The sequence below is a fragment of the Cariama cristata genome, unplaced genomic scaffold (assembly GCF_000690535.1).
Source record: "Cariama cristata isolate BGI_N322 unplaced genomic scaffold, ASM69053v1 scaffold11626, whole genome shotgun sequence".
NCBI lineage: Eukaryota > Metazoa > Chordata > Aves > Cariamiformes > Cariamidae > Cariama > Cariama cristata.
Genome location: NW_009622801.1, coordinates 16,343 through 27,743, shown reverse-complemented (window position 1 = coordinate 27,743; position 11,401 = coordinate 16,343). Strand labels below are relative to the sequence as shown.

The window sequence follows — 11,401 nt, the reverse complement described above, 5'->3', positions numbered from 1 at the left end:
AACCTCACACCAGACCCAGCCCTGAAACATCTGCTGATTCATGGGATTATCCACGACATGCAATTAGCCACACACCTAAATCTCACTGGGCTTGCGGCTGCAGCCTCCCCCTCTCCATTTTCAATATCTCTCTCATTAATTTTTTCTTTTTTTTTTAAAAAACTTTGCTGAGGCTGCGCTGCTCAACGTCCTGAGCAAGGCTGTTTGCTTCCCCTTCATTCATTCCCTGAAATATTTCAGCCGAGGCCAGCAGAGCCATAAATAAAAAGAGTTTAAAGCATCGCTCATGGTAGGACACTTAGAGTAGCCAGCGTGGCCAGCCATGCCAGCAACGCCCCAGGCCAGCCCGGGTGAGCACAGATGCCCCTTGATATCTGCAAAATGCTGTTATGCACCCCAAAAAAATCCCATTACCCAGCACCTGCGCTGCACTGAATTTTTTCAATTTTAATCCCAAAATGGAGAACCGCAATTTGCTGACATAGCAGTGAAAAACCTCTCCCTTTCCACCCTCCTCTATCCCCTATTTTTGCTGTTGTCAGCACCACTAATTTGGGGTGTGCCCATGCTCGCTAAACAGTGCCCAGGCTCGCATCCCACTGCCCGGCAAGCCTGCCTGCAAGGGCAGAGATTTTGCAAACCTCAAGCTGGAAAAGTGTTTGTGGCCAGAGCCAGCCTTTAACAGGAGCCTGGCGAGTTAAACGTACCCCGAAAAACCTTCCCAGAGCTGCTGCACTCACTGTATTTTCTGGATCAGCTGCAAAAAACCCCTAGCAAAGTGATTCAAAGGGCTAATCTCGTTTTAACCTAAATTCATTTAGTGCCATGCAAAACCAGCATAATCTCCTGCAGCTAAGAAAGCCGCAAGCCTTCAGTGGAGCTGTTCCCTACCTCAAGGAAAATGTTCCTGCCACCTACCATAACGCTCCAGAGACTCCCATTAATTCCCCTATTCCTAACAAGGGTTGTAAACACTTGGATGTCGGAGCCCAAAAAGCTGCCGAGGGAATGGGGCACTACAGGAGAGAGCAGCTTTGCCTCCACAGGTTTCACAGGCTGAAGGCAAACACCAGATAAAGGATGTGGGACAAGGATGCAATAGCGGGTGAGGTGGGATGGGGAAGGGAGGCTGGCTGGGTTTAGGGTACCAATTTGCTAGCTGAGAGCTACATCATTCAATAACACAATTTTTACTTGTGAGTTGGGGCTGTCGGTGCTTTCTTATGACACAGGACCTTGGGGAGAGATGGGGAAACCCCCTTTTGCACCCAAGGATGCCAGGCAGAGCCAAAGGCACCACGGACAGCACAGCCACCCACACATCCCTCCCAGGCTCATCTAAGACACACCGGCACGTTGGATGCTTGCTTCTGGGTTGGGTCACCCCAAGGGCTTCAACGCTGTTAGCTGCAGGGAGGACACACGCATTTGCATTGCTTATAAGAGTCCTCACTCCCTCCAGAGCAAAAAAGCTCTTTTTATTTATTTTTTTTTTTTAATTTTTATTTTTGCAAGATAGCTTCTGCAAAGCCAGTCACTGGAGAGGTGCAGCACAGCATCCACACCTGCCACCAAAGGGGCGACCCACTCCTTCGGATCAAACCGGTTTGGTACGGAGAGAAACTGCCTCGAGTTGTCTGCCTTTGGAAAGGCTAATCACCGAGAGTCAAACTTGAATTAGCTCTAATTAAAGGCTTTCCAACCAGCTTTGAGCAATCGGCTCCCGCAGCCGCTCGTGGTCCAGACTGCTGCGATACAGCTCAGCCACCGGCACGAGGCTCCAGGGATTCAGTCTCCCTTGCACAAACTGCTCCTCACAGCTTTCGGCATCCCTCCCAGTGCCATTCCATCACCGCCCGCATCCACTGTGCGGGAGCCAAATCAGGGGGAGGAGGTAAACAGGTTACAGCAGGTAAGACCTTGCAGAAACACAATGTGCTGCAATGCTGAATCTGCATCCCTAGGGGCTTTCAACCTTTGACATCCCACTTCAGCACAGCAACAGGTCCAGGACCTTCAGGGCATGGGAATGACGAATGCCTAAGGCTGATTATGAGGGATGCTCATTTGAAAAAGCCCAATCGGATGCATGGCGGAGGAGAATGCGCTAGCTTGGGTGAATTTGTTAAAAAACACCTCCTTTGCTGAAATGAGCCCCATTTCTTACGTGGGCCCACCTGAGCCACCTGCTCAAATGATCAGCAACCCAATTTTACCAATTTCTAAACAAGTGAAAACAAGTGAAAACTGTGGGGGACCACGAGGCTCCAGGTGCTGCTGGATGCTGGGGAACACAACACGCTGTTTTAAAAAACAAAGAGAAACGTCCTCCAGGAGAGCTGGCTGGGAAGTCCAGAAGACTTGCATACAATTACCCTTGAGATTTGGGGTTGCTCATTCTCTGGAGCACCCACTTGCTGCATTTTCAGTTACGGGCACACAACTAAGGTGAGCAAACAGCTTGCGGTTACTCCATCGTTGGGAGTACACCATCCCCACAGGTCGCCTGATAAACCCCGCTCCTGGAGCTACCACCCGCATTTTTGTGCTGTTTGAGAAGCACCTGAGAGTCTCGGCCAAAACAACGCAACGCTCAGGAGCACTGAGTGCCTCACAACCCAAGTCTGTTAATCAGGTGTTGTGCTGATGAACACGTCCCACGTTTTATTTGATATCCTAGCCCAGCTCTTTGTTGCAGTATTCAAAGCAGTAACTAGGAGGACAGAGGTTACTACCTGCTCCAGGAGACCAAGAGGATAACGTGTCCTTCTGGAACATTGCAATTACTGGAAACTTTAATTCACATGTGCAAAATGACAAACCATAGCTTTGTCTCAGGCTTTTCATTTCATTTTTTACATCTTTGATATAAAGAAAAAAAACACATCATCTTGGAGCATGGTAGGAAATGAGAAAGCTACATGCCGCTTAATTACCAGGAGCTGGACGAAAGAAAACAGCAACTGAATGGGAGCAGGAGCGATCCGGCAGCTGGCAAAGCAAGCCTATCCCAAATTTGGGCAGGACACACAGGGCAATGCTTGGCATGCACCTGGCTTGGGGTCTCTCAAAAACACAAGCCCAGGACTCCCGCTAACGCATCGAAACCTGTGATTTCACAGTATGGTTACAAGGGACCAAGATGTTTGGTGCACTAAATGGAGTCATGTGGGATATGCAACATGGTGAAGGGACCATGGTTCCTCTTACAGGGGGAGGTTTGGGATGGTCAAAAGGGGATTTGGGAATCCGCTGCCCCACAAGTTCTGCTATACACAAAGGCCCACCTTGCCAGGTCCCCCACCGAGGAGGTCTGCAGGCACCCACTCCTTCCCCTTTGGGTCTGGGTCACTGCTAGGGCCAACGGCAAATGTTTCACCAACTGATTTAGGGGGAAGAGCCCTCTCGCAACTGCCCCCACCTCCATCCATGTGTTGTCCCATTGGCTTCCATGTTCAGAAGAAGCCCCATCCATCACCTTTCATGAACACTTCCAGAAGACCACTGAATTATCAGAGCCAAAAAAAACCAAAAGCACACTGACAGGTAAGGCAGGAGTGCCCAAAACAAACTGCAAAGGTCACCAAGGCGCCTCCCGATGACTTACACCTGGCCAAGACCCTACTGCAGGATATTCTGCAGCAATTTATTTATTCTTCCAAAACACAGGGCAGGTTGTTTCAAGGCCAGAGCTGCCAAAGAAGGGCAAAACTCTGGAGGACAGCATGCATAGACTCCCCCATGCCACCTGTCACCACCTTGGAGGAAGCAACTCACTGCTCTACAATGGCAACATATAGTGCTCAAGGATGCTTGGCCTTTCTCACAAAATCCTGGGCATTTAGTTTTAGCATTTAAGAGCAGTTTAAAGGGGCATGCTTTTTCCTCTGCATCCTCAACATGAGGCCTCAAGTACCAGGTCCTCCCGGTGACCTTCAAAGATACGTCAAAACCACAACACGTAGGACTCAAGAGCTTGTCAAAACTTTGACAAGGTTTTGAGCAAACTTTGACAATGCTTTGCTCAAAAGCAACACAAAGCTTAAATATAAGCCTCAGAGGAGCTCCAGGGAGAAGATGGAGTCCAGCCACTTGGCTATTAGCTGAGTCCCATGCACCCACGTGCTCGCCACAGTCAGATAAGACGTGCACCACCTCAGACAACAGCGTGCAAAGCCCAGCCCATCATTACCGGCGTGGTGTCCTCCATCAGGCCTCGGATCTTCTCCACCACATCGTTACGGCGGTGCTGGCGGAGGGCACTGATGAGCTGGGCCAGGCTGGCCTCAGGCCCGCGGATGGTCCAGTGCTGCAAGGCGGCGTAGGCGCGCTCGTGGTCGGCAGCATAGCCGTTGGAGAAAGCCGCCACCTCACGCTCGCTGGCGTTGCACAGGAACTGGTAGATGTCCTTCCACTGGCTTCCCACCTGGGCTGCCACCAGCTTCAGGATGTCGATGCCTGTGGGGCAGAAGAGCTACAGGTGAGGCACGGGGATCTGCACAGCCTCCTGGCTTTGCGGATCTAAGATTTAGCAAAGTTTCTCCCCTCCCCAAATAGCCATGCTTTGCTTTGGTTGGACCTTTTTTTTGGAGATTTTATTATCATTATTATTATTATTCTTAAGACCTTTCATGAGTCCAGGCTGCAAGGAGCTCTGCAGACAAGCAGCACCCATAACGTGCTCAACACCTGCTACACAAGTAAAGGCTGACAGACCCATAGGTTGCTCCAATTGAGGCACACGCATGTTAATTTAACCATAAAATTTCCAGCATTCTTCAGCACAGGAAAAACCCTGGTACTCAGCCACCCCATAGCTGCAGGAACAGGGGAGATGGCAACAGGGTCACCTATATGCCTGTGTCGCAGCTGGATTAAGAGGCAAGTCACCAAAGCATCTCTATAAAGATGAATAGTTCCATAACACAGCAGCTACGATTGCATTTAGAGCCATTTTCAGTGCAGACGGATGCGATGACTCAGTTATGGGACAGAAGACCCTACACCAGGTGAGCGTCGGGTGAATGGAAGATATGGTCAGGGATCCGAAGAGCAAAAAGGCAGAGTTTCCCCCAGAAAAGCCCTTGAGACGTGTTGGTTCAAGCTAGTGAGGGTTTCCTCCCTGTAGCCTCAGGGGCAATGCAAACAGCATGCTTATCTTTGAGTCCACTAAGTCAGGAGTCAAACCTTCAAATAAAGCCATACCTCCTCCATAATAGCCGATTAACCCTGTTTTATCAAGCTGAGCAACACCTTGTTTCCAACAACCACACGAAGTGTCGGTGTAGGTGAGCTGCAAAGAGAAACTCACTTTTTCCAGAGAAGTAACCACACCTCGAGTTTCTTCATGCGCCAGCATGCCCGCATCGCTACAGGGACTGTTTCTCCTTCCCTCCGCAGGCACAACCGCTGTGTCAGCAAAAAGAGCTGCTCACGGAAAAGTATCACAGCCACGGTCTTTTTTTTTCTGACCTAAAATTTTTACAATTTCTAACGCAGTTTACACCAAACCTCTCAACTGCACCTTCAGGTCACAGCCCTGATATAGCAAAAGAGATAGATACATACACACATATATATATAAAAAACTAAACAGCCTGATGCAGACACACTGATATCTCTTTTTATATATATATAAATATATATCAGGCTGTATAATTTATCTCCTTTTTTATATCTGTGTATATATACACAGACACATGATATATGCATTTTTATGTGTCTCTACGTATGATATAGATATTCTGATTATGTGTATGTACTTACACATGTGGTGGGTTGACCCTATCTGAAGGCCAGGTGCCCACCAAAGCCACTGTATCAACCCCCTCCTCAGCGGTGAGAGAAAATATAATGAAAGGCTCATAGGTCGAGATAGGGACAGGGAGAGATCACTCACCAATTACTGTCATATGCAAAACAGACTTGACTCAACTTGGGGAAATTAACTTATTACCAATCAAATCAGAGTAGGATAAGAAACCCAAATCTAAAAACACCTTCCCCTCACCCCTCTCTTCTTCCCGGCTTAATTTTGTCTCCCTCCTCCCCACCAGTGGCACAGGAGGACAGGGAATGTGGGTTGGGGTCAGTTCATCACCCATTGTCTCTGCTGCTCCTTCCTCCTCATGGGGAGGACTCCTCCCCCTCTGCCCCTGCTCCACCCTGGGGTCCCTCCCACAGCAGACAGTCCTCCACGGACTTCTCCAACATCAGTCCTTCCCACGGGCTGCAGTTCTTCACGCATGGCTCCAGCGTGGGTCCCGTCCCCGCGGTGCAGCCCTTCATATACGTTTATATATCTCTATATACGATATAGATATTTAAAATACGCGCATATATATGCTCATATATATAAGCACATATATATAAAAAAACTATAACAGCCTCATGTAAATGTTTTTGACCAAACCCCTTCTCACTATTAAAGCAAGCTTATCAAGACCTGCTACATAGAGACTTTAGTTTTCACTTCCAAGCTAGATAACGTAGCCATGACCCCACGGTGCTGGTGTTCAGCCTGCTCTACAGCAGAGATGCCGAAGTACAAATCCCATTTTGTATATCCCTACCCTTCTCCCACCGTAACCACCAAACCTCCTTCCCCAGTTGATTTACAGGGATGTGCATGTACTATCTCACACAGAGATGTGAAGGTCGGGGTTTCTTCTACCATAAAAGCTCAGCCCACCAGCCCAGCATGGGGGACACAGCCCCTCCAAAAAACCAAACCAACCACAGGGCTTGGTTTTGACTATGGAGAGGTTCAGGAGGGCAAAAACAAAACCAACAACAACAAAAAAAAAGGGACAAAAAAAAGCTGCCTTCGTTATTCAAAATAAGCCCAAGACAAAGACAATGTCCCCCAGCATTAAGGAAGAAGAAAAGGCTGCAAACATGCTATTGAGATTTATGATGGGATTAATTATCTGAGGCACATAAATAGATGCTATCATCCATCGCATTTCAACACAGTAGCGGGAATCAAGCCTCGTCTTGTTAACTCTTCCCGTTACTCAAAAACCCAGCAGTCCAGTTCAAGGTGACACAGGTTGCCTGCAGGCTTCCAGGCAAATCCAAAATTCCTCTCCCTCCAAGCCTTTGCATCCAGGTTGGCAGTCAGTCCTGCCCAGGAAGGACAGGCAGCCCGAATCACGCCGGCAGCCGAGCCCTGCGCTTTCAGATATCACACACCCATGTTGGTAAGAAGTCCAAAAGCCAACTCAGGTTTGGAGTCTGATCTTTTAAACCAGCAAATTCAACTGCTTTTGGCATAAAAGCAGCAGAATGCCAGGTTTACACAGCCGACACTTAATTTTATCACTCAACTCAGGGTGGGGGAAAAAAAAAAAACAACAAAAAAAAAATCGATCCCTGAATATGATGGTAGAAAAAACTCTGCAAGGGTTGTGCACCAAGGTTAACGCCAGCAGTGCAAAGAGGGACAAGCAGGTCTGGTACTACCTGGAACTACCTGTTACCTATCTACAGCTAGATAACGACTTACTCACCGAGTTATAATATCTATATAGAGTGCATAAGTCGTTATCTCAGTGTATAAATCTTGCAGAGCTTTTTCCACTCTCGTATTCAGGGATTATTACTTTTTCCCAGGTTAAGTGATATATGTATATAGACAGGTAGATAGATAATGCTGCCCATTTTCTTTTTTATATATATACACACACACACACACAGACATACAAAATAAGCAGAGTCAGGTCCCCCTGACAGTGCTGCCCCGCGGTCAGACAAAGCACTACAGCTCTGCCCACACCCACTCCCACGCACGTCAGTCATACCGAACCATTAAAACTTCATTTGCTGTTTTATGACCCCTGCGTGGCACACCTTTCTGGGAAAGGAAAAAAACACATATACTACCTGTTCCCATCTATGCATTTAATGGTGATAAATCCCAGTATTTACAGCTGTTGAACTGGTGAGAAAAGTTTTCAGCTGGTCACAATTTGATTTGCACCAGTTTTATGCGGTGGCACAACATTTATGTTCAATAAAGTGGCCCCATAAACATGTTTACGTCCCTTGGCAGTAATATCCCAGGGCACAAGAACGTACCAGGCAGCAGAGGACTTAATGGCGCGGAATAATCTCTGGAGAACAAATGTTCCATTAAAAATGAATTTGGAAATGTCTACCTTAATACTATAAGAACCTTAAACTCATTTTCTTGCAACTATTAAATGAATTTAAGCCCCATATGTTCACTATATCCACTACAATATTGTGCAAACAAAACCCCAGAGAGATATGAAGAGACACAGACGCGAGCACAGATTTGGCTCCAGTCAGTTAGAAAACGACTGCTCCCTCTGTTCTTGAAAAATAAGATTAAAACCATTACACGACAAGTTGTGTCTGCACGCTGCCAAGTATTACTGCTCAAGCCATTTACAGTAACTTAATTCACTTGTTCAAAACTAAAATAAAATGTTAATGCTTATAATAAGCTTACAGTCCTACTATTTCCATATTTACAAAAGCCCTACAAGTTACTCTGCAGAGCACTAATAGTGCTGGAGCATCCCGCTGGGACAGGAAGGTGCCCACCAGGCTGCATGGAGCAAAAAAACCCGGCTCTACCTTAAGTCCTGGTCCTCCCCACCCACCGAACCGTATGGACCTTCTCCCACCATGCTCATCTGCACACCAAGGCTGAAGATGATGCTCAAAGCCCTCTGGCTCCCAGCAATCCCAAGTAAAATGGCTGAGCTCAGCAGGGACGGTGCTTTAACCCACCTATTTCATGTTTCCCATGCAAGGCCGGTTGCAGCCAGGTCGGCGTGATGCTAAAGCTGCTCTGAGCTTGCAAATATTGGAGAACAGCCCGAGTCCTCCTCCTTTTTTAACATGGGACAGAGGAACAGCCTGGGAGAATTGCCACCACCCTGCTGCTATGCAGGAGGCACCACCACCCTCTCCATCATCACCACCAGGGACCATCACCATTCATCAACCAGCTTTGCTTGCCTCAGACACTGGATTGAAAGAGGAGCCCTGGCTGTGAAAGCCCCATGGCTGCATCCAGCAGAGCTGCGTGTGCCGTGGCCATTTCAGAGCAGGCAACGACAGCATCTGAAGGATCCAGGACATCCATGTCTTGGGTACCTGGGCAGGTGGCATTTCAATTGCCATTATCTAAACATTGCAATTCTCTACATGTTGTGATGGCCTACTCCACGTAACTACCTAATATTTTTATTTTGAGGTAGTGATAACCCCGGAGCAAGGAAGAACTGCCCTACAAGCCAGAACAAGGCCAACATTTTGTGCACAGGCAAATGTGAAGCCCAGGAGTGGTTGTACACACATGGGAATACGGGTGCAACCAGGCATGTCTACAGCCAAACCAAGACAAACGGAGACAAGTCCGGAGACAGACGGACGCCTGCAGAGCAGCACAAGCAAACAGCACTGCTGAACACACATCCAGCTCATCTACAAAGATGCTGAGCTGAAGGGTAGGACCTTCCTGGAGAGGCAGGGCAGGTCTACAGACAGGCCTCTCACCTCCAAGCACACTGCTCACCTCCACTCCAACCTTCTCCATAAACACCATTATAGTTTATGTCAGTGACTTCCATTTGCTTATCTTGAATCTGGCGCAAGATTTCTCCCACACCTTTCCAGCTCTTTCTGATGTCTCCCACCTCATTGCGGTACAGTCTGGTGTAGACAGAGCAGTGAGTCTTTCCACTCATGAATGTCACCAAGGTGGTCATCACACAAGTGCATGGGACTTGGCTGAGCTTTAACGACTCTCTTGAGCTTGTTCTGGACAAGCCTCGCTCATCTCCCATAGCCCTGCCATTTACAGGTTGGACACAAACCCAGATCTTCAGCAACTGTTTAGCCTCAAGAAGGGCAAGAAGCCAGTGCAGCATGGGGCCATGACCAGCAATGCTGGCATGCTTATGGACAATACCTGGAGGAGACTACTTCTCTTCTCTGCCATTACTTTTTCATATCTTCAAGCAAACTCGAGAGGAGTGGAAGAGCTACCCTGCCAGAAGGCTACACCCCAGCACCTGGCAGCAGATACGGTAAAGTCTAACCACAGTCTAGCCACAGAGGAGGTTTGGTTCCTTCCTCTCCCCACCCTCTCACAAACAAAAGGCCGTCATTATTTTCATTTTCAGAGCTCAAGCCAAACATCATTTGGTATTTTTCAGAAGAGTGCTTGTTGAGTAGCTGCCACCTTTAAGGGGAAATCTCATGCTCAAGTCTACAGAGCCCTCCCAAGCCATGTGTACTCCCATCCACGAACAATGAAGGGACATAGCGTTCAGAAAAGGATTAACACAACATCTGTTCAAGTCTTATAGGCTGTCTTATACAGCTGAGAAGCAAAGCCTAGGAGATCCTCCAGGACCTGTAACACACATCTCATCTAACGAGTGGCTCATCTGCCCAAGGTTCCAGAGCCAGCTTCATGCATTTTCACCAAGGCTGGATTTCAGGAGACACCACGCTCCATCCAGCCCTTCTTCAGCAGGGTCAAGTCCCACCAGTCCCACCTATGACACCTGCAGGAACTGACCTCCACCATCCCAGTACCAGTCTGAGCTGGAGTACCTGGGTCTTCCACCACCCACCTCCTGACATAGGTATCCCAGAGATGGGCAATATTAATTTGTACACCACATGCAGTGACAAATCCTGACTATGACAGGCTAGCTGGATTTCAACACTTGCACAGACCTTGACTGTGAGGCATCACGGGTGGAAAACACAGCCCAAGGGCACACGCAAGTCAGACAGGAGAACCACTGTGATGCAGCCCAACCCTCCCCTACATTCAGATAAAAGCTCCAAATCACTGCAAACCCAGTTCTGTTCCTGAGTTCAGCCCACCTACCTCCTCCAAATATCCTCCTGACTCATGCAACACACGGCCACAGCAGCCTATTTTTACCTCTGAGCGCACACCAAGAGTCTGCACGTACGAACAAGTCAGGATGCGGCACATCCAAACTCCAGCTGACAAAGACACCACAGCTCAGCCAGGCCAGGACTTAGAAATCCCAAATCCCCAACATAAATACCTTTCCAAAATGTGAAAATTTCCCCAACCTCCACCAAAAATAAGGAGGTTATTGGAAACTCAATTCCTTCCCCCCAAATATATTCCACATCCTAAATGAGGAGGCTTGGAAGATGCCTAAGGTTCCTGCACCTGGGTTGGAGCAATCACCAGTATCAGCCCAGGCTGGGGGATGAAAGGGTTGAGATTAGCCTTATAGAAAAGCACTTGGGGGTACTGGTGCATGAAAAATTGGACATGAGTCCGGAATGAGCACTCGCAGCCCAGAAAGCCAACGGTACCCTGGGCTGCATCCAAAGCAGCGTGACCAGCAGGTCAAGGGAGGGGATTCTGCCC

General features: G+C 48.2%; 1 protein-coding gene across 1 annotated transcript in view; it reads right to left on the bottom strand.

Annotated features, from left to right (window-relative positions):
* Positions 1-11,401, bottom strand: part of TNFRSF21 (tumor necrosis factor receptor superfamily, member 21) — a 29,697-nt gene that overhangs the window by 7,327 nt on the left and 10,969 nt on the right. The window contains exon 3 of the mRNA XM_009702493.1: positions 4,193-4,458. Coding sequence (XP_009700795.1) covers positions 4,193-4,458 — 266 coding nt within the window. The remainder of the gene's footprint in view (positions 1-4,192; positions 4,459-11,401) is intronic.